The sequence below is a fragment of the Chenopodium album genome, chromosome 3 (genome assembly GCF_948465745.1).
Source record: "Chenopodium album chromosome 3, dcCheAlbu1.1, whole genome shotgun sequence".
Classification (NCBI taxonomy): domain Eukaryota; kingdom Viridiplantae; phylum Streptophyta; class Magnoliopsida; order Caryophyllales; family Amaranthaceae; genus Chenopodium; species Chenopodium album.
Window position 1 is genome coordinate 75519623 of NC_137836.1, and position 25194 is coordinate 75544816.

Sequence of the window (25194 nt, forward strand, 5' to 3'; positions counted from 1 at the left end):
TGAATGTATGGTATGGAATAAAACATTTAAAGAGAGAATGTCACGTGACACATATACTTGTTTAGGAACGCTAAAATACATAATTTACTACTCATGAAATAAAATAGAGTTTCTTTCACTATATCCTTTTTGCTTCTCATAGTTCACTCAATCCATGTCGATCTCTCAAGTTTGGCTACACTCAAACGAAGAGCAAAAAGTTATTTCTTGTCTAAGCTATCGCAAGTTTTTTTTTTTTTTTTCTCTCTCTATAAAATGTAAGTAAAGTAGTGTCTAAAAGTATATCCATATGAATGACTACACACATGAGACATGACCAAGATATTTATACTAGCTAGTTTCTACCATTCCTTGAGCATATTAACGCAAGCATTATATATTACAAAAGTAAGCTTTAATTAGTTAATAATGCAACTAAATTTGACTAGATTATGAGGACATATATGACATAATACTTTTCAATTATTTTCATCATATATAGTTTACGATATAAATTAAACATGTGTTTCCAAAAATATATATATATATATATATATATATATATATATATATATATATATATATATAAATTAAACATGTATGATTGGTTGATTTGGTTTGTACTAAACATGGCTTGGACTTAATTTCCTCCATTTAATTTACTTCCTCCGTTTTTATTTTATTGCACCATTAGGACTTTTACACTATTCACTTAATCTTCTTTGACCATCATTTGTGATTTACTCATTCGGAAAAATAAAGTCATGTGGGATCTAGTTAGATTCGTCTCGAAATATTCTTTTCAAATATCAAATTTTTATAATTTTTACAAAAGTATAATTGAAGATATTAATAGCTAAAAAAATGCATTGGCAAGCGTGAAATCCCTCATGATGCAATAAAAAAAAGAACGAAGGAAGTATATATACATACATCAATCAAGACTAGCTAGAATAATATATCTCCTCCTTTTGTTAAAAAAAAGACTAGCTAGAATACAAAAGAAAAAACGAGAAAAAGTGTACATGTTTATCCAAAAAAAAAAAAAAAAACAACTTTTCTCTCAAAATAAACTCCGAATCAATTGACCATAGTATCACGGCATGCATTCACCTCACCTCTAGTGATTTCTCTACTTTCCAAACTCCGTTGTCTAATTCTTCCTATTTTCTACCAACCTCTTTCTCTTCTTCTCTCTTCTATCTGATCTAGTTATATAACTTTAAATCAAATCTTAATTATCATCGCAAATGTCGCTAAATTATTGTTTACAATGCTATCTTATTTCGATGTTTAGGTGGCGTGAATCACTCCACTATTGCTAGCTAATCTAGAAGTATTTCTAATTCAATTTTCTCATTGTTATGGCTAAGTTAATTGTGATGCAAGGACTAAGGTTAGGGCCTGTTCTGATTTTATTGAACTGATTGGAGGTGAACTGAATTGAACTGAATAGAGCTGAAATAATTTGTTTATATATGAGGAAAGAAAATTAGGAACTGAACTGATTGAAGCTAAACTGATTTGAAATTAAGCTGAACAGATTAGACCCTAAAGACCTATGGTGTTGTCATGTTGTTGTTTGGATGTTCTCTAGTCTTATTTCTCATTCTAACTTTCGGTTAACTTTTATTTTATTAAATGGTTACATGTGTGGAATTTTAGCATCTCACAAATATTGTTTGGCCTAAAATTCCACGTGTAAGTTAACAAATCAAGGCTAAATGTGTCGATGATCAACTTAATTTCAACTATATTTGTCTAGGCCGACAGCTAGATGTACAAATTAAAGCTAGTAGGCAATGTGTATTGTGTACGAAGGATTTGCACAATTCTTAAGAAAGTAAACCTAAAACTATTGTCTTCTTTGAAATCAAAATCAACATATACGTAGGGCCTGTTCTGTTCCGTTGAAATTCAGTTCAGTTCAGTTCAGTTCAGTTCAGCTCAGCTCTTAATTTATGTCTAATGATATTGCTAATGATATAAAGCCAAATTTCATTCTTTTAAGCTCTTATTCAACGACAACAACAACAAAAATAATAATAATAATAATAATAATAATAATAATAATAATAATAATAACAATAATAATTGAAATAATAATAATAATACTAATAATAATAATAAAAAAAATAATAATAATAATCATCAATAAATAATAATAATAATAATAATAATAATAATAATAATAATAATAATAATAATAACAACAACAATAATATTAATAATAATAATACTAATAATACTAATAATAATAATCAATAAATAATAATAATAATTATCAATAATTAATAATAATAATAATAATAACAATAATAATATTGATACAATTCATTGTTCAAATGGTTCTATTTTTTTGAAACATATTTCTAATGTTAATCTCATTGAGAAAATTAGAGTACTACACAACTTAAACTAATTTTCATAGTCAGTTAGTTAAAAATAATCAAAGATCACTAATCCGTAGTTAAAAATCACTAATTAATAAGTTCAGTTCAGTTCAGTTCAGTTCAGTTCAGTTCAGCTGAGTTCAGTCAATCAAAACAGGCCCGTAGTATGTATTTTTTTTTTCGCCTCAAAACTCAGAGGTAAATCTAAAAATACTCTTTAATTTTTTGGTTTTGTTATATTTTTATTATATACGTAATTCTCCTGGCTACTTCTCTTAGACCTCTCACAGACCTAAAATTTCAAATCTTAATATCGATCACAACCTTATAGTAATGATTCAAGTATTCAACCTTAGAAACTAGGACGAAAGGTCATGTGCCCTCACCTTATAAATTATAAAATACGAGTATTGAATTTCAATTCTGTTACATAGCATTATAAAATCGGTAACATATTCCTCTGGAAGACACCATCCTTTAATTTCCTTAAAGATGTCATTTTAATTAACAACTTGGCCAACCCTATATGTAGGTACATAGATATTGTAGTGGGCATGAAAGGCTGGACATTGGAAAAATCATTCCAAGTTAATAATGAGTTGTAAACTTGTTATTCAACGAACCATCTATAACACGGTTATTCACAGTCTTAGGTACGTAATTACACTTGTACTTTTTTATTCGACTTTGAATTTGGGCGTGTAGAATTTCTCGTGCCCTGTGGAAAAACTGTAGGAATATTCTTCATCTATAATACAAGTATACAACCCCTTTTATTTTTTGGTTTTATTGTTGTTCTCTACACTAAATTAATAGTATAAAAATTAAAATTAAATTAAAGTCGTAAGTTGCACTTTGAATTACTCCATATTTGATTCCTGCGGTATTATTACGCAATATATAATTTTTATATTTGATGAACTACTAACTACTTAATAAAATAAAAAGATGGTGGCTTAATGAAACAAACTTAAATTGTTATTTCACTAATCTTAGATTAGATTCCATTCGTCTAGTGCTAATACTCACTTAGTTTTAAATTAGTACAAGTAGTAGCTAATACACATGCATTAGTCACATATACGAAATACTTTGTATTATTTTAGATTTTGATTAAAGATGGTGTTTTAGTATATAAAGGAATAAAGGATAACGAGCTAATAATATACTTGTATACAAGCTACTCACTTCCCCCTTCAAAAAAAAAAAAAAAAAAAAAAAAAAAAAAAAAAAGGCTACTCACTTAATCATCAATGAGCTATCTCACATTTGTTCAGTTGTATATCAATCTTTTCTTCTTCTTCTTTTTTTTTTTTTTCCAAGACCATAGTACTTACATTTGTAAGAATAATTATGATATCTTTTTGTGTTTTTGGTTAAAAGTCTAATGCTAAAAGTTTTATTAAAAAAACACGAGTTTAAACTTTTGGTTGAAGCCCAAGATTTGTTTGTATACTCTATCCATATTGGTTATAGGGTATGAGTATCATTTTCTAACCATAATGACAATTAAAGCCAATGAAAAGTTTAATTTAGTTAAAGTTTGTAAAGTAGTATAATCATTAATAAATTAACTAAGCTAAGACATACAATTTTATAGACTTCGTATTAGCTACACTGCCTACACATGCATACATTACACATGTATAAATTAAAGTTGAGAAATATGACCTTGAAACATAATAAAATGAAGGCTTACAAAGAAAAAAGAAAATGCTTATTTATATAGTACTATTTCCTTGTTCTATTGATTGTTAGATGATTGATTACATGTTAATCATGCAATTATTCATATAAAATTATATAGAGAACAATAATTAGCTAGCATAGAAACCAACTCGATCAAGAGAGGATATAAAATCAGAAACAAAACTCACAAGATAAGACATAAAAGCCATGAAAAAAAGGTTGTTTAATAGAGTGGGCATTAAATTAGAACGTAGGGTTTTGGTCAATGATTGAATATAGAAATTATGATAATGATAATCTTGTAGGCTATGAACTACTTATAACTATTAAGACAGATTACGTTGTTGCATTAAATTTATCCGCTGACCATAATTTTTGGTCGGTGTGACATAATTGGCAATATTGCTTGGAATTTAGAGCTCTTGTGCACCTCCAAAATGCCACTAGCTCTATTAAAGAGTTTTACTTGGATGTTATTTTGAGGTTCGAGCCAAGTCTAATAGTACCTTTGAGGACACTCCTTTCCAATTGATTGGAGTCAGGCTAGATATTTGAGGAGAAACGGCTTCGTATATTACTCCTTAGTATATAGTACTCCGTACCAACTAAGCTAGAGTTAGTCTTGTTAGGACTCTGTTCTTTTGGACTTATTTTTACGGAGTAATTAGTTTATTAGTTAAGTTCAGGCGGTTTAACTTAGTTTATTAGTCCGTATTTTATTTCAATTCAATTTAGCTTAAAATTAAAGAACATGCATTGACCTAAGCCCTGTTCTTTTGAGATTATGGACAGAGCAGAGCAGAGCAGGGCAGGGCAAATTTCAGTACAGCAAAGCAGGACTTCCAACACAATACAGAGCAGAGCATACAGATTCAAACATAACAAGACAGAACAAATTTCAGCAGAGCAGAGCAAAATATACTAGAAGAACAAGGCCCTAGTCTAGTAGTAAGGAAATAATCTTTGTTGAGGGTTCAAACGTACCCTTTTTTTTTTTTTTTTTTTTACTATAGTCTCATAATCTTAATTTCTCAAAGTATTTAGATTATAGACAATACATATAACTATATAATCCTTCGTTCCGTCCTATAATACTTGGGACGTTGGAGGTAACACGTAGTTTAATAAAAATGTAAGTGGGTCCTTTTAATATATTTGTTTATTATAGAAAATTAGCCTTCTGGCCTGTGCAATGCACGACTTGTTCATAGAAAATTGCATTGAGAGATGAGTGAGGAAATACCAATAAATAATTATGAGTGTAATATGTAACTGAAAACATAATTAAAGAAATAAAAATTTGGGACTTTAATTTAAATTGAGACTTAATAGAAAAAGAAGATGGAGGGACTAAAATCAAAGAGAGAAAATAAAAAGGTTGAATTAAAGAGGGGAGATGAAGATAAAATGTTTAATGAAAGAGTTAAGAAGAATTGTATAATTAAAAATAAAAAATATAAAACGACATGTGGCACATTGAGTTGAAGAAGATGATATGAAAGTGTAATAGAAAGATGACATATGTCTTTTTTGGTTTGCTTTTTTAAATACTAAGTATAGATATAGATATGATCTTTTGTATTACTCTATTACTAAAAAGTAAGTGGGAATAGTTGTCATGATGGGGAGAGGATGATCTTAATTTATTATTATTTCTTAAAAAGCAGTGGGCCTATAGAGTATAAAAAAATAATTTTATAACAGTGGTCCATTTTCAAAATTAATAATGTGTTAACTATTGTAGAGCGGCCTAAAATATTGAATGTGTCAATTATTATGGAACATAGGGAATAAGTACATAGTAAGTGATACTTGTAGTGAATTAGTGATCAATCTTCTACGGGAACCTTGAACGTAATTGATGAATAGAAGGTTATCGGCTTTAATTTTATAATAATTTTTTTTGATACAATATTGCAATCACTTGCTTCTTTTTTTTTTTTTTTTTTTTTTTTTTTTTTGAAGTGAATCAATTGCTAATTTAATGCCTTCATGAAGGTTTTTTTTTTTTTTTTCTTTCAAGAGGGCCTTCATGAAGGTTATTGTTTCGGTAATAAACAATTTTGTGTTTCCTATATGGCTATATGTGTTGAAAGTGTAATAGTTGATGATATTTCTGTTATTACAAAATACTTCGTAAAAGATAATCTAGGAATCTCCATTGTCACAAACTAAAAGATTATACTTCGTATGTATCTTACAATTTTTGCATGTATAGAACTATTCATTTAAATCATTGGGTTTACATTATCTTCTGTTGATGACAATACGATTTGAAATTTGATATAGAATATAAGTACTTAGGGCCTGTTTACATTTACATAATTTCAGTTTAGTTCAGTTAAGCTCTAATCAGTTCAGTTTAGCTCTAATCAGTTCAGTTCAGTAAATGTGAACAAACCTTTAATTTATTTATTTTTCTTTAAGAAAAGGCATAAATTATAAATGTTAGAAAGGGGACTCTAATAAAGAGACGCAGGGAGTAGTACAAAGAAGGCATTGTACTTTTTTTTTCTTTTTTTTTTTTTTTTTTTTTTTTTTTTTTTTTGTTTAAGGTAAGATGAAAAACCCTACTGATCAACACCTCTTACATGTTTAGCCAGTCCAGCTCAACAGGTCAGCACTTGAGAGTAGAGAGGGGAGGTAAGGTAGAATCCCCCTACTCCCAAGCAATTTGTAGTTAGTGAGGCTCGAACTTGTGACCTTAAAGTCAAAATGACGAGTTTCCACCAAATTCACCAAGCTTTGTTTGGTAGACACTGTACTATATGTCATTATACCATTATAGTATTAATATTATACACATTTAGTAATAATACAATCAAAGTTTCCAAAATATGAAAAGAGTTAAAGCTAATTTTGGCTTATTTTGCTTTTGTTCATAAAAGAGGAAAAAGTTGGTTAACTATAAAACCTTATAAAATTGAATACTTTAGAAACTACTCCTTAGCTAGCTGTTCTATCGTGTACCATCTAAAATCATAAGCACTAGCTAATTTTAACACTCACGTACCTAATCATCAAATTGTTACTATCTACTAATTTTAAGCTATATATCATGGCATAATAAATTACGTGCTATATTATCAAAACCATAAACTATTGGTGCCAACAGTTTACAAATTACAATCATCTAATTTTTTTATTTTTAGTACAAGTATAAAGTACAATATATAAGTGAAATAAATCTCAACTTAGATATATAAGTATATGTAGCGATATTTAGTGATCAAGTATTATATAATCAATTTTAATGCAAGAAAAATACCATGCAATCATTTTTATGATTTTTTGTTTCGGTAGTTTGAAATTAATCATTAAGTTATTAAGAGTTTATAAGTATCTAAATAATTAAGGATTATTTTTTTATCATTCAACCAACGACAATATATAAGTTGGGCATTCAGAATTATTCGTATATAATGTAGCACGATAAGAATTAGGAAGTGGCCATTTACACAGAAATATACCTCTTATGCAAAGTCAAAGCATATTATTTATTATATCAATTACTTGTTACATTTGTTAAATCCCCCCCCCCCCCCCCCCCCCCCCCCAAAAAAAAGGCTATCCAAGAATAGTAAGTTTTTTTTTTTTATTAAGATTTGATTGCAAATTAAATAGGTATTTTGCATGCAAAAAGGTGTGTTCTCTTCACCTAATAAAATAAATTTTACGTTCGATAAATTCATATAATTTTCAATTAGGTCTAATAATAAGTTTCAATAAGGATTAATTTTGCAATCAAGTCCAAGTAATTGCAATCAAATGATTCAAATTTAACGAGTTCAAATTAAAATAGCTTAGATCAAAATAAGTTCGATAAGGTAAAGCTAAGTTTTGCATGCACTCGTATTATATTGCGATGTCAAAGGCTCAAATCATATAAAAATCAATTATTTTGAATTACTATTAGTCAATTTAGGGGCCTAATTAAAGTAATAATGATGTACGTAGTATGTAATATAACCATCATATACATTTTTTTAAATGAATTTTACTCTTGCCTATATAAGTTAATCTCATGGTATTGTTATGCTCTGCACGATATATTCAGTCAAATAGATCTGTAAATAGTATGATGCAAGCTAATACGTAGTTTATATTATGTTTCATTGATTTTTTTATTAAGAAATTGTACCAATTTATTCCTTCTCTTTGCCGGTTCAACCGGGCTCCGGTCGGGTTCACATACCATAACCAAGTGTCCAAGTTACTTATTGCTTGATATATATTATATTATGGAAGTTATTATTACTACAATTGTGATTATGAAAACCCAAGTTTTCTTCCTTAATAAATAAATGATCAGTGATTACTTATATAATATTCCTTGGCTTAGGTCAGCTGTGCATGCTTGTGTATTTGAATATTAGAAACTAGCATAGTGCCGTGCGATGCACGGTTCGTTTATAAATCAAATTATTAAACCCGTAGGGGGTAAAAAAAAAAAAAAAAGGTAATTCATTTACTATTAAAGGACTTGGTTACTAATGGTCAAAAAAAAAAAAAGGGAAATTCTCAATGGTAATCTTAAGGTTTCTATTTTTCTCAATGGTAAACACTAAAAAAACAAATCATCAATGGTAATCTTTAATTAATAAAACAGATTACCATTGAGAAAAATAAAAACCTTAAGATTACCATTGAGAAAAATAAAATTAAAGGAACGTTATTTGAATAGTATTTTATGTTATTTGAATTTCTTTTAATTTTTTATAATGTTATTTTATTAATTGAAAAATAATTGAATAATACCCCACATAGCTATATAAGAAGTGGACTAATTTAATTATTTATATCTCCTATTGAGAAAAAACTAAAATTTTCTTATCATACCATCCGCATCAGTAGCTACAATCAATCTAATATATATACATGTTTTATTTACCCGTCGCACTCATTAAATCTATAGACACAATAATAACCTTATATTTGACCTACCAGAACATATATTTTCCTAAGTTAACCATTGTGCCAAAACATATATATTATATATTAGTCACATATATAACCAACAGCTGATTAAATATAGTATACAACACAAATACTTCGTATATAGGTATGGATACTGATAATTTTATATAAATAAAATATACGGAGTATATATTACTAAGATTTATTCCTACCTTAATTAAAAAGGTTAACAAAACTCTTATAATAGTGCATGGACATTTATATATCTAAAAATGTTCTTTTTACATATATATATTTTCCCCCATTTAATTTTAAAACCTTAAAATTGTCTCTTGAATTCGCTAAATTGATTTAAAAAGTTATGTTTATTTCAATATTTAAAGCCATTTACTATTTTCATTTCCTTTTGTTTTGATTTTTCTATTTAGAATTTATTAGACTATTAGGTTTCAAGATCGAAGTCAATATCTTTTTACCGTACAATCACTAAATCAAAGTCGCTCAACTAAATTTTTGGACATTGCATAGCTACACAACATCCAACACATTTAATGATTACATGCAAATAATTTTAATAAAACTACGCATTCGATATAAGTTATTAAACAATTTAACTATATATACATTTTTTTATAGGTTTATATCTTTCATATTAACAAAAATTTACAAATGTTATTATTATATTTTGAAAAAAAAAATTAGACTTTGGAGTTTTGTATAAGATAGATAAAGGATAAGTTCATTCCCGTCATATATGCATTGAGTTTTGGGTGTTCTATCCAGTTCACCCTTTGGGCTAATCCAGATTTGAGGATCAGTTCTAGGTTATTATTAGGTTTCATTTCCTTTCCGATTGTTGTTGCAGGGGAGCGAACACATGTCCTCCCTACCTAATGTAGTCTCAGTCACCACTACACCAACAACCAATTGGTGTAGTGGTGATTGGGACTACACTTGGTATGGAGGACACGTGTTATAAAATATTATATTATATACATATACTTTTTTATATTATAAAAAATATTATATTATATACACATACTATTATAGTTAAAAGTATTATTATGTATAAAACAACATAAATTATTGCACATGATTGTTGTATATCTAGTATAGTACATGAGCAATGCACGATTTTTAAATCAAAATGTTAGTTTTTCTAAAAAAAAAAAATCATAAGTAATAGCATTGTTATTACGAATATTAATTACGATTTAAAACACGAGTAATAGTTATAATATATTTTGTCCCTTTTCCGTCAAATGTCTAATTCAATTTAACTTTTATTCTTCTTGTTTAGATTGGTTATTGGTTCACTTTTTTTATGCAAGAAAAACAAAAGGTCATTGTAAAAGACATTGTATAGAAAATGAAAGGCCGATTAAAATTAAATTTATGTTCAAGATTATGTATTTTTTTTCCAAGACAACATTTCGGCTCAGCATTCAGTATTTGTCAAAGAGTACAAGTTGTACGTACAACAAACGATAAAAGTAATTTTTACACTATTTTGTATTCATCCGATTACTTGAATTGAATTTAGGGTAACTTGTAGACTATTTTGGGTAACTTTTATCAATAAAGCATAAATAACTTTTATTCATTATAGGGTAGCTTTTATAATAGGTGCCCAATATTTTATTTTTAAATATTTGTATTGATTTCATAATTGGATTGACGTCAAACTAAATTTTATCGATTATTTTTAATTTTCATAAAAAAAAATATTAGCCTTTCAAAATACGAAATATTTGTTTCCTTAATTATGCCACTTTAATCATATTGCTTCAAATTAGTTATTATTCTTTATCTTGACTATAAATAAAGATTGGAAAGACTTTATGGATTATTTGTAGTATTGGAAAGTATATATTTATTATAAAAAAATTAAATCAATATTTATGTCAGGAAATCATGAAAATCTTATGCATGTATAAAAACTTGCTTTTATTGTTTGAAGTTTAACAAATTAGTTATTATTCTCTAAATTGACTACAAATAAAGATTGGAAAGACGTTATGGATTATTTGTAGTATTGGAAAGTATATATTTTATTATAAAAATTAAATCAATATTTATGTTAGGAAATTATGAAAATCTATGCATGTATAGAAACTTGCTTTTATTGTTTGAAGTTTAACAAAAATAACTATGCTTGAATATGTAAACAGTAATTATATAGATATATTTTATACATAAGATAAGCCAATGAGAGAGTGACATTTGTCATCCTCACATTGAGGCGCTTGTCTTTCAGTATAATATATAGATAGATAGATAGATGGCTGGCCTGTAGGATGGGCTAGGGGGGTTGGGTTGGCTTGAGAGGTGGCCTAGTACATGCTACATATGTGGTGATTATATTGGTTAACATAGATAGCTAGAGTAGGAAATTAGTGTAGCGTGTGACTCAGATGATGCCCTTAGTTGTTACGTACAATAGTGATTGAAAAACTTAGATAGGTTACTTGGATGTTTATGTAATTGTTTGACATTTATATATCACCAAAGCTTTGTATTGTTTGATTGAAAATGTAATTATTTTGACCATAAGAGAGAAAGAAATTAATTGGCATCCACTACTTCTAATTAAAGTTATAAGATTAATATGCATTGCATCAAAATCTTTATTTATAGTTTTAAAGTCATTAGGGTAGCTAATGCACGGACATAGCGCGTCATGTTCGGAAATCTTTTTCAGTTTGATTTTATGTCATAACTTTAGTTGTTGGTAACATTAATGAAGGAAAATATGTAAAAATAAAAATTAAGGGTATAAACATCCACACACTATTATAGTATAGGAGATCAGTGTGTAGCTCGGATTGATACCCTAACTGGGTTAATACATATAGATTAGATTGAAAAAGTTATTAGATAGGCTACTTTAGTCTTTATCTAATTGTTTGATAACAATCATGAAAGCTTTTTATTGTTTGATAACTACTTATGAAAGCTTTAAGTTTGTTGTTTGGTCACACGGTTCAATGACTCGTGAAAACCATAGATCAATAGATCAATATCACAATATGCATTGCATGAAAATTAAGGAAGTTTATCTACGTGAAAAATGTAATTATCTTGACCAAGAAATTAGCATCGACTACTTCTAATTACATATAAAAAATATAAGGTTTTATTGATAGTTTTAAAGTCGTATTTCAAGAATGGCTGAAAGGAGCATCTTGCATGTACTCTACAAATTTTCTAAATTTTAATTTTCTCTAGCTTTTAGTCATAATAGAACATAAAATGTTTTCTTTGATCTTATCATTTGCGCCAATTGATAAATTAAAATTATTTCCTCTAAACATTATTCTAGTTTACATTTCTTACATATCAAAATTAAACATATTGAACATGAACTACCGTTTAGTTCTAGTTGTAATATGTCTCTTTTAATTTATACGAAATACTTATTACCTTTTTTTCTTTCTCTTCCCTAGTTCCCTCCGATCCCTCTTTTTATCTCCTTCCTATCTCCGAAATTCTAATATTCATCATTTTTAATTGTATATAATATCTCTATTAAGCTAAACTAAAATGGTAACTAATAATTAGGGGCCAAGGAATTGAAAATCAAAGTTATCATCTTTCATGTAAAGTGTAAATAATAACTTAATTATACTCCAAATCAACCTACCATCTCAAGATGATTCCTCTCATGCAAATAGAATAAGCTCATCATAATAAAAAGAGGGTAGAAATATTCCAAGATATCATAAAATTGCAATAAAAAATCGAAACCTACAACTACCTAATTTAAGTAATATAATTAGTAACCATGCAAATTTGACACTTTTGTTTGCTAGTGTTTGCAAGTCGATATATTAAGAAAGTTTTAGTACACTAAAAGATTTGGTTAGTCAATTGTACTAGACTTCTTCAATTTCATCGTTTTATACTTTTATATATAAGTGTCCAACATATCTCACTGTTTAATTGTTTATTAAATGAAATTTAGCATTTTATTGTTTGATTTATTATTTAATCGAGTTAGTTACAAGTTCACCACACCTAGCCATTACTCACTTTTTAAGGAAATAAATAAAAGCTGAAAGTGATAGAAATGCTTTCTCCCAGACCAAAACTTAGCAAGATGTTATGGAGATAGATCACATATTATATAATATATGATACAAATTATTATATATAATAAGAATTGAATATTGATTGTGTATCTTTCAAAGTAGAATGAAATAAAACAAAATTTGGCCGTATATATGGTATTTAAAAAAAAAAAAATATAGATACATAAAATATATAAAATTATAAATAATAAACACTAGTGAAATGATTTTTTATAAGTGGATGGTCCTTTAATTTTTAGATTTAATGAAAATATATTGAAAAGGTTGAAACATACACCTTATCTAAATTTGTGTGATTGTGTCTTTAGTGGTACGTACGTAGTCCTACTACTAATAAATATTGGGATGATTCCTCAATTGCATGAATAATGGGGCACCACACTTAAATTGATACATAGTATCTTTGGCACTTTTGGCTGATGGTCTTGTAACTATTTGAAGTTGATGGGGAAGTCCATCATAATAATGTTTATATGACATGAAAGATATTCTAGGATTTGAAACGTTGAATACATACTACTTCTACTACCTATGTTCAAGTCGTCAATTGATTTAGGATTGAAATTTTATCATTAGCAAGTTTGAAATTTTCGGTTTATGTATATGGAAGAGAGCGAGTGTATGTACTCTTGTAGAGGCACAAATAACATTTTTTCAAATTGATATTCTTCTTATTCTTACCTGTTTTGAGTGAGTACACGTATTGATTATCCACGACTTTTACTTACTAGTTAAACAACTTCATGTATAGTGAGAATACAAAGTATATGACTTCTTAATGGAATTTGAAGTGTTTTTTAAAAAAAGATTCGTGTTTTGTTGTTATTTATAGTAAAAATATTCGCATACATACAATTAAGGATAACATGACTTCTAATTAATTTAATTTTGGCTATGTTTGGTAAATAGCTTATTTGAGCAAAATTAGTTTATTGTCTATTAAATAAGCCAAATTAAGGTGTTTGGTTGGAAGCTTATTTGAAGAGCTTATTCCACTAAATAAGCTCTTTTTAAAAAAGCTTCTTTTAGGAGCTTTTTCAATTAGGTTATTCATTAGTTTATGGTAAAATGACACTTATACCCCCATTTAATTTTAAATTATACCTAAATACCTATGCACACTTAGCTTATTGGTCATTTCACATACTCAATCAACTTTAAGCTATCAGCTTTTTACCAAACACTTTTATGCAATCATCTAATAAAATAAGTTAGTCAAATCAGTTAATACAATCAGCTAACATAATCAGCTTCACCTTTCAGCTTTAAGTTATTCACCAAACATGGCCTTTTAAAATCAAGGGGGTTTATAACTTTATGTAATGCTTCAAAATTAGAAATCAAACATGCTTTAGGTTTAGGCTTAAATAAAAGTTATCATCGTTGTCAAAGTTCATAAAATGTGATGGGTTGTTTGTAGGAGACAAACCGATGATGAAATATTCAAATACAATTCAAAAACATTTGGAAGTGTATTATCCAACAATATGTGATTTTGATGGCTCTCATTAGTCTCATTAGTCATTATGATATGGATTATTCTCTTTTCCATTTGAAAAATAGGAATACTACTTATCAAAAAATAAACAAATAATTCAACCTTAACCAATAGCCTTTTGATTGGGTGCCCGTGTGACAAAGGCTAATGTATGTTTCATCATGTTAAAACATTAAACTAAATTTATTTAAAAGAACTTGGTGGGATTTTTAGGACATACTTCCAACATAAGAGGTGTTACTCAGGCTATATAATTAAGCTAATTAATTTTATAATTATGTCTTAATTACTTTATTATCGTAGGGGGTGGTACGTACTTTCGTTCTAATTATTGTACGCCGAATATAATATTTCTTTTGTCAAATTAAAATTAATAATTGTTTCTTAGATGTCTTTTATACTATACTAGTTTTGTGCCCGTGCAATGCCCGGGTTGTTTATTAATTTTAAGATAAATTTTTAATCTATATGTCAAAATTTAAAATATATCATTGATACAAAATTAGTTAGGAATTGATGAGTTTTTGTGATGATTTAAACTATATAGTAGGCATGTAATGACTAATAATAATAACATTGGTGAAAAACATTTCTTGACTTGTAACCTGAAATAATGACCCTGTTCGAAATGACTCGTGACCCGACCCGATTGATAGGTCTATACACAGTAATAAAATTATATTAGATTGTAAAGTATATTGTTTTAATTGATTAGAATATATTATAAATAATGGATGTGGTGCATTTTGAGCTAATTCCTTAGCTCCAAAAAAATACTATGATAAAAAAAATAAATTTATATGATAATTTATGAGTCATAATTTTTTTTAAATAAAATTATAATCTAATTTATACATACGAAATATTAGTACTTTATTGAAAATAAAACTCTAAATTAACAATTTTATCCTAAAATTCTATCCAAATTTGATTGAAAATAGAATTCTAAATTAATTTTTTTATCCTACAAATTGAATTTTATATAACTTTATCCTACGTGGCGCGACACTTGGCGAAAAATTGGAACGCCAAGTGTCGCTATTTCGTGCCCGTGCGATGCCCGGGTTGTTTATTGAATTTTAAGATAAATTTTTAATCTATATGTCAAATTTTAAAACATATCATTGATACAAAATTAGTTAGAAATTGATGTGTTTTTATGATGATTTAAACATTTCTTGACCCGTAACCTGAAATAATGACCCTGTCCGAAATGACTCGTGACCCGACCCGATTGAAAGGTCTACATAGAGTAATAAAATTATATTAGATTGTAAAGTATATTTAAATTGATTAGAATATATTATAAATAATGGATGTGGTGCTAATTCCTTCGCTCCAAAAAAAATATGATACAAAAAATAAATTTATATGATAATTTATGAGTGTTATAATTTTTTTTAATAAAATTATAATTTAATTTGTATATGAAATATTAGTACTTTATCAAAAATAAAACTCTAAATTAACAATTTTATCCTAAAATTCTATCCAAATTTGATTGAAAATAGAATTCTAAATTAACTTTTTTTATCCTACAAATTGAATTCTATATAACTCTATCCTATGTGGCGCGACACTTGGCGAAAAGTTGGAACGCCAAGTGTCGATATCTCGTCGCCTGGCTAAAAGTTTAGCTTTATATATTAGTTATTATATATGATGCTTATATTGTGAAGAATACACTAATGTTTGTTCCAAATAGTTCTGTAACTTTTGTCTACAACTTAACACTACACGTACAACATAAACTACTCTTCAACCTTGTTAATTAATTATTAGTATAATACAGCATAATTACATAATTAACTGACAAGTTGTTATTGTCTTATCTCTGAAATTAATTAAATTAATAATTCATTAAGAGAATGGTTTAAGGAATTATTAGTACAATCGTCAGTGGTGATGCTGGTGAACTGCTTTTCTTTGTCTTTGGCTTTTTACATCTTCCTTTTTGTAGTTAAATTAATTAGTGTTCTTTGTCTTCTCTCTTGATTAACACTTGTACTACTTTGTTCTTATCTTATGTTTTCTTTTAAGATCTAGGGAGATTAAATAATATTGGTCGGTTCTTTTTGATTTATTATTTTATACACTTAAGTAGCGGCGCAAATGATAAAATGGGATAGAAATAGTAACTATTTCGTTTAACTTATTTGAACTTATTATAAAAAAAGTAATAAGTATATAAACACTCATATATATAACATTTAGTACATTGAAAATAAAGTAAAATAATACTTTGTACAACTATAAGATATGACGAGTTCGTATTATAAGAAGTATCATAAGATAAATCCAAAAAAAAAAAAGGGTTAAGTATAAATAAGATAAGTATAAGCAAATATACTTATCTTATTTAAACTTATAAAAAAAATATAATAAATAAAAAAAAAAAAGTTAAGTTTTTTTTTTATTCCCTCAAAAAAAAAAAAAAAAGATAAGTATAAGCCAATATGACTGGTCTTGCATTGTTTGGTTTGACGAAGTTAGTTTTATTATTTGTTACAAAGTTTCAAGTTTTATTTAACACTAAAATCAACCTACCTTGTTCGTATACGATTACATTTAAGTTCACTATGTAGTATATAAGTCATAACATACAACATTTGAAATTTGAAAATGAATGGAAAAAAAAAAACATTATGAGTGCTTTATTTATATATTTTTCAAATTATTTGAATCATGGTCAACAATCTTGATAATTAGTGGACATTGGTTGGATTTTTAATTGTTAGCTTGTTGAAGAGTTACAATTAATTAAATTGTGATTTATGATTGGCAATCTTGACTATAGCAAAAGCAAATGTATGACATATTGACATGTATGGTGTATTTAACTGTTTATCATACATTAAGGTAGTGAATATTTTGGAAAAATATATACAAAGTGCACCCTTTAGACACAAAATTGTTGGATCCAATAGCTTTTCACAAATATTACCACAATCTATTAACCACTAATGAAAGCACTATCTTATATTAATGATTGACGAAATGAAACTAATCAACTACTATTGGTCTCTAGTCTTTAAAAAAAAAAATACTCAATATATTTAAGAGTAGATTATTGGTCGGGCTATAATGACCCATTTTGAGCTCAAGTGTTAGGGGATTGATCTGATTGGGCTTTAGCCCAGAATTTTAAGTCTTGTCTTGTGGCCTTGTGGGCTAAAGATGACCAGCTGCAATTCTTTAAGTCGGATTTAAAATTGGGGAAGAATCACCTGAAACTGGAGGGAATCTCTAACCACTTGAGCTATCCCTCACTCTCATTATTTTGCACTGTTCACTTTACCTTAAAAAATACGTAGTAATATTTTGTAAAAATAGTTTCAGTTCAGTAACATTAATTTCAGTTCAATAAAAATAATTTCAGTTCAGCAAAAATAATTTCGGTTCAGTAAAAATCAGTAAACATAAAGAAGAAATATAATAGAAAATCAGTAAAAATAATTTCAGTTCAGCAAAAATAATTTCAGTTCAATAAAATTAATTTCAGATCAATTAAAATAATCCAATTCAGCACAAATAAAGCGAATGGAACGGGGAATAATATTATGTGCTTCGGTGCTTGTATTCTTTTTGTGTGCGTATCTCAAAATGATGTATTCTTACCATTTTATAGCATAACGTACCATTTTTTACCGAATTAATTTTTCATAAGAAATACACCTCTATATTTCTAGATCTTTTTTTAAAAAAATTGATTTAGTATTAAGGGTTTACGACACGTTTGATTAAACGAGTCAAATGACACGAAGCAATGCGTTAATTTTGATATTTCCCAATCCCAACCCATTTAACTTAGAACCCCCCTGTAAACCCCCCCCCCCCCCCCCCCCTCTTTCAAGTTTCTATGCACTATAATCGATGGGCTAAATTTATTTGGGCTAAAAATTGCATTGATGTAGTATTGGATACTGGGTTAACGTGGAGTGTTACGGACTTACAGCCCACTGACAACCGAGTTCGACTGTTTTTTTTTTTGAAAAAAAAAAAAAAAAAAAAAAAAACAAACTCAATCAGCAAGTGGGGGTTTTGGGTATAAGGTCTTCCTGTGAGCAATTGTCCAATTGTTTGGCCTTGGACGATTGAATACAATGAAACAGAAACCTTAAATAAACACTTTTACCAGCTTATCTAGTTTAAAGCGTAAAATTCACATTATCGCTTTGTTTGGATAGCAAAGAAGGAAGGAAAAGAAAGAGAGGGAAAATGGAGGAAGGGAAGGGAAAAGAAAGGGAGGGAGAGGTGAGCTCCATTTTCCCTCCAAATCTCTCCAATTTTGGAGAGATTATGGTTATTATAGAGAGAGGGAAAATGGATCCCTCCCTCTCCTTCCCTTTCCTTCCCCCAATCTTTTACTCAAACAAGAGATTTTGTCCCCCTCCATTTCTCTTCTCTTCTCTTCTTTTCCTTCCATTTCTTCCTATCCAAACAAAGTGTATGTGTTCTTATATACAGAGTATTTACCATTTTATGCGTGCAAAAATTACCAAAAATATAATTTGATTAGGTAAGAGAGTCTAACAATAGTAGTGGGACTTTGAAATTTTTTCTATTGAGGCGGATGCGCGATGCTCCGTACATCCGTTTTCTCTTTAAAAACGCGGAATGAACATTCCGTTGTTCAGTAAAGAACATACATTTGTTTTGTAAAGAACATATAGCTATTTCATAATGAACATCACATATAGTTGTACTGTAATGAACATATAGTTGTTTATAAAGAACATATACCTATTTTGTTAAAAAAAACATCCAACTTCATGTTCTTTATATGTATATCTAAAGAACATCCGTAATATTAATTAAAAACATGATAATTAGAGGTGATCGACTTTGGCCCGACCCGACCCGGCCCGGCCTGATCCAGCCCGAAAATAGGGCGGGTTTAGAAAAAATGTATTTTTAGTTAAAAAAATCCAAACTCGGCCCGAAAAAAACCCAAAAAGCCCACTACATTTTCCCGGCTTGACACGAGATATTATGTTAAGGCCCAGCCCGACCCGAATTTTTTTATCGCCTCTAATGATAATATATTGTAATGAACATTATTTTTATTCAACCACCATAATCTAAAGACAAAATTCAAATAATATTTCAAAATAAACAATTAACATATGTCACAAATAAAAGTACATTATTCTGATAATCAAAGAACATGAAGATAAAGAACATTGTTTAACTGCACATTATGTTAATTACAATTTTATAACATGTTTTTTGCACTTTAACTGAATGTTCTTTACATTTCTATACAATGTTTTTTACAATTCTATAATATGTTCTTTTCACTTAAACTAAATGTTCTTTATATTTCTATGCAATGTTCTTTCCGCTTTTTTTTTTTAAAAGATGCACCATGTGGATCGTGCATCCGCCTGCACGAACCATGCATTAGCTAGTGTACGTTAGAGATGCGTTAAGTTGGACAACGGGTTTCTATCTTTCTTTGTAGTTTTCTTCAACAAGATATTGGGCCTTTGTACACATTAGAGACTTGTTAGGCTGTAACCTCTGTTGTTAGATCTCATACTTCAATAAACCCGTTGTAGACATAATGGGACTTTTATTAGCGGTACGTTTTCCAAATTTTGTATTAGTGTAACTTGATTTTATCTATAGGAAGCTTGGATTTTTATTCCTCACGTGGTCACACTAAAAATATGAATCATATGATGTCATGGTTATTTAACACTGATAAATTTGATTAAGATTGTGTTTAAGTAAATCGAGTAGATTCAACCTTGAATACTAGATTTGAGTAGTTAATTTTACTTTTTGCATTGGTGGTTGATAAAGAATGAGTTAGAATGCTTACACACAAGAATTAGTACAATTCAAATGTTAAAATATAGATTGCCTTTTAGAAAATTAGGCATTCACTATTGCACCCTAAATTACTATATATGACCAAATTTACTTATGTTATTACATTATCATTTAATACCTCTAAAAGCAAGTTGTTGATTGAACATTGCTAATAATTAACCTAACATTTTTTTTTTAAAACCTAACTTAACATATTTAAGCATTGCTTAAAAAAAGTAAAATTATTAATCACTACTCATATAATTTACCAAATCTTTCGTTCAATACCCTGTTAGTCTATTATGATACCCTCAAATAAACTTGAAAATCAAAGACAATTAGCTTAAGAAAAAAAAAAATACATTTGTGCAATAATATGAGGAAAGACAATTAGCTTAAGAAATCCAAATGAAGACTTCGGGCCTGTTCATATTTACTTATTTTCAGTTCAGTTCAGTTCAGCTCCAATCAGTTTAGTTCAGTTCAGTTCAGCTCCAATCAGTTCAGTTCAGTTCAGTTCAGCTCTTAATTTCCCTCTCTCATAAAATATTCATTTCAGCTTAGTTCAGTTCAGTTCCAATCAATTCAGTTCAGTTCAGCTCCAATCAGTTCAGTAAATATGAACAGGCCCTTCGTTTAGTATGCATTTTAATTTTCATTGTGGACTAATTGAGAAATGGGCTAGATGTATGTATTTCTTATAAAGTCCATTATTTTCCAATTTAAGGAAATTACTTTGAAAACTTAAGGAATAAGTACTTTTTTTTTTCCTCGTTAAAAAAAAAAAAAAAAGATTTAGCACAACCCTAGGTCATTTTCATTTCCATCAACAGTAAATCATCAACCCCACTATAAATATCACAACCTTCGTTTCTTCCAATTTCTCACACTCTCTTGCTTCTTAAGCAATCCCCATTCACAAACCTCCATTTTCTCTCTCCTCTGTTTTTTCTCTTCCGAAAAATAATCCAATTATGGATTCTGGGTTTTCTTCAAAACTCTGATTGAAATTAGGGTTTTCGTTTTCTTTACAAATGTCTCAATAATACACCCTCAAAAAATAAAATTTCTTGTTTTTTTTTAAAAACCTCTGTTTTTAAAGCTTTTTTCTGTCATCAATGGCGAAGTCTGTGAACTCGTTCGCTTTACTCGACGACGACGTAGAGGATGATGACGTTGAAGCTCTTTTCAATCGCATTGTCAACAAAGCTGTTGACTCGATGATTCATGCGCATAAAGAGGATGAAACTTCTGGTTTTGGTAATTTTCTTTTTATTTTTTTGATGATCTTTTTAGGGTTTTAGGGCTAAATTTAACGTTTGATAACTCACTATGTTATTGATTGTTTAATTTATTCAATGTTGTGGGTTTAATATAATGTTATGTTTCTTTAATATTTGGCAAATTACATTCTGTTTTTTTGGATCTTTTTTGGAAAATGTTTGCTTTATTTAATGATGTTTAGGACTAATGTATTTGTTTAATTGGAAAAAGTTATATGAATGTGCTGTTTTCCTGTTTAATAATCGTACTTGCTTTGTAAGGATAATTGTTTATTATTATATTTGATATTCACCTTTTATGGTAGAATTTGATGTTCTTGTTAGTGATTCTATTTAGAAATGTATAATTGACATCAATTACTCAATTAGGCATGTCAAAACTGACCCGACTCGAATTATTGTACCCAAATTATATAAATAGGGCTGTCTTGAATTTATTATTCCGACTTGAATTGCTTGAGGCCAATAGTAGATTACGAATCTTGTTACATGGAGTTCAAAGATTTTGCATTATATGATTGTTAAGTTATTGCTTAATTCTATGGGATTTGATAAATCTTTGGTGATCACTGATTTATGTGTTTGCTTCTTGCGTTTGTTGACTTGTATTAGCCCGCAATGGTAGTGGTAGTAGGAAAGGAAAAGGTCATTGGGATGGAAGCCATGATAACGGAAATGGTTGGGATTTTGATGTTCAGGGAGGTGGTGGACTTGAATGGAATCATAGTAGAGATTCTTATGGAAGTGGGTATGCAGTTGGAGATGGAAAAAGCCTTGATTGGGGTCAAGGCCATAGTAAGGACTCTGGTGTCGAAAATGGGTGGGGGGATAATGTAAATGAGGCTTCTGGTGGCGAAAATGGGTGGGGTAATGTGAATGAGGCTTCTGGTGGCGAAAATGGGTGGGGTAATATTCAAACCGTAAATGATGATGCTGGGTGGCAGGAGGTTTCGAAGAGTCAAGGGAAGGGTTATGCTTATAATGACCGCGCTTTTGGATATAAGCATGGTTACAAGAATGGGAACGATGTTGAGGAGAAGAGAGGTTATGGGGAACAAGTTCAAGACTATGGTGCTGCAGATGGACAGAGGCAATACAGAAATGGAAACCAAAGATATGGTGGTGAGAGAAGAGGGTATGTGAATCAAGGTCAGGGTAATAATGCTGCAGATGGACGAAGATACAGGAATGGAAGGCGGGGCTATGATGGTGAGAGGAGAGGTAACGAGGATAAGGTTCAAGATAACAATGCCAATTCTGAACAGCATAGTATGGAAGTGGATGTAACTGAAGACAATAGAGCTGGAGGTGAAGATAGGAAATACAGAAATGGAAACCGGAATTATGGTGGTGAGAGGCGAGGTTATGGTGGAAACAGGGAAAGAGGTAGGACTGATGATGGGCATGATTTCAGAGCCGTACATATCAATGGTTCTGGAGGGTAAGTAACTAAGGATTTTTACGAAGATCTTTTGTCACTGTGTTTTCTGCATGCTGCTTGTCATTGAGGTTCTTATGTCATTATGCTCCGAGTTATTTGCTTCTATTCATATGTTTCAAGTATAGAGGTTCATGATCATAATTACCTTGATGGTCGTAAGTCAAGGTATTTTTGCATATGTATGCTGGTATATTATACAAGTAGTATTTAAATTATATACCAGGGATATGTATGACTGGTTTAGTGTGCTTCTCTGCAATCTTATTGTTTGAGGGAGATATCTCAATACGCAGAAGAAAATATATTCTTAGATTAGAAGACTATTGTATTTAAGAGAGGAAGAGTTAGTGGTCACAACTGAAAGATAGAGTAGGGAGAGAGTGAAGCAGTCTTACATCTTTATATTTCTTGAGGATCAGATTGATCTTGTTATCACGCATCTCAGTGCATGCAAGCACAAACATTTTATCATCCTCTCGTGTCTAGAGTATTTGCATTTAGTATATAAGTACTAATCATTTCATATATTCATTTAGGATATGGTGAAACTGAGATTTTATTCCTAACTTTTCAGTTCATTAAATTCTTTATTAATCAGTAGTCAAGAAGTTATGCATTCATTTTTGTTTATTTGTTTAAATGGTTCAACAGTGATGCTGAAATGGATTGGGAAGCCTCAAAAGCTGCAGAAATTGAAGAACATAACATTACTGAAGAGGTCTCTGAAGATACTCGAGTCCCAAAGGAGGATACAGAAGAGCAGAAAAAGAAAACCGAGCTTGAGCTTAAAAAGAAAGAGGAAATGAAGGTATATGTTCTGGTACCTCAGTAAGATGGCATGTTTCTTTGGCTTAAAGACTAATCAATCTTCCTCTTTCACAATTACTGTTCTTTAGGAAGCTGCACTCATGACTCTGGATCAATATGAAAAACTGCTCTTTGAGAAGAAACAGGCGCTGAATTCGCAGAAGACAGAATTGAGGAAAGTGGCTATTGACAAGGAATTGGAGGGAATGCGAGTGATTGAGAAAAAGCCTGTTGCTATCGATGAGATATGGGTGAGTGTTTAATTCTCATTTTGGTTTCGGTATCCATTTGTGGGGATTTGGAGTTCAGTTTTGAGTAGTTGTTATATAAAATGTTATGTAGAAATCTGCTAAGGACAAGCAAAAGAAGAAAAATAGTCCCAAGAATCAAGCAACAGAGACTTCAAAGACAGAAGACAATGGAGAGGTTACTGAGAGTGATGTAAATCTGGTGAGTTGGTGTTTTGATAGTTCAGAACTTAATTACTTGTATGGCTTAATCTAGATCTTTAATAATGAATGTTTCTTAAATTTGTATGTCAGATATCTGAGCAGGAAAAGCTGCAGAACGATGGAAGCCTTGAGAAGAAGGAAAAGAGCCGTAAATTTGTGGTATGTACAAGTTAGTGAGATTGATTGTCTGTTTTTGCATTCTTCGTAGCTGTTGGTCAATGATTCTTGTAACTTGCCTTCCTGCTGAGTGTTCTATCTTTAGATTCATAGTTGTCTTTTATTTATTGAGCAGGCTGTCGAGGTACATGAAATCTTCAAGCAAACTTTCCATCGTCGGAGTTCTGGTGGAAGGGGGCAAGGGCGTGGAGGTCGTGGTGAGCAAGGTAGCTTCAACGACCGGACTAACAGTGATGCTGCTGGACGCACACCTGCACGTGCTCCTGCTTCTAGGCGCCCGCGCATTCCAACTGACAAAGATTTTCCTGTCCTGGGTGCTACTCTTCCTACTCCTGTGAAACACTCTACTTAGTTATCATTCTTCCTAGTTGGTAGACCAATTGAGACAGCAATATTAGTCCTCTTTAGCTGGTTTTTAGAATCCTTAGGCTTTTGGCTTAAACATTATACTTTAGAAAAAGTCAAATGTTTTTAACAGTTATCCTCTGTTAGTCTGCTGGTTATCTGTGGTTCAGTCGATGCTGCTCTTAAGTTCTTTTGCAGTACAGAATCTGCTGCACTTGCTTTTCTTGTGCTAGTCTTAACAGTTTTACAGGATCACAAATGATATTACCTTTAATAAAATTAAATTGAAGTAGACATTTGGAAAA

General features: G+C 29.6%; 1 protein-coding gene across 1 annotated transcript; it reads left to right on the top strand.

The window, feature by feature from the left end:
• The first annotated feature begins 21293 nt into the window (after positions 1 to 21293).
• LOC145617159 (uncharacterized) lies at positions 21294 to 25194 on the top strand. Its single transcript, XM_081671845.1, has 7 exons — positions 21294 to 21644; positions 22280 to 23108; positions 23760 to 23916; positions 24005 to 24166; positions 24258 to 24365; positions 24458 to 24526; positions 24660 to 25194. The coding sequence occupies exons 1-7, from the start codon at positions 21503 to 21505 to the stop codon at positions 24894 to 24896; spliced, it is 1704 nt and encodes a 567-aa protein (XP_081527971.1). The 5' UTR covers positions 21294 to 21502; the 3' UTR covers positions 24897 to 25194.

Coding starts and splice junctions, on each gene's coding strand:
- LOC145617159 (XM_081671845.1), top strand. CDS start 21,503: ATGGCGAAGTCTGTGAACTCGTTCGCTTTACTCGACGACGACGTAGAG. Junction 24,366..24,457: donor CTGAGAGTGATGTAAATCTG/GTGAGTTGGTGT, acceptor TTTGTATGTCAG/ATATCTGAGCAGGAAAAGCT. Junction 24,527..24,659: donor AAAAGAGCCGTAAATTTGTG/GTATGTACAAGT, acceptor TTTATTGAGCAG/GCTGTCGAGGTACATGAAAT.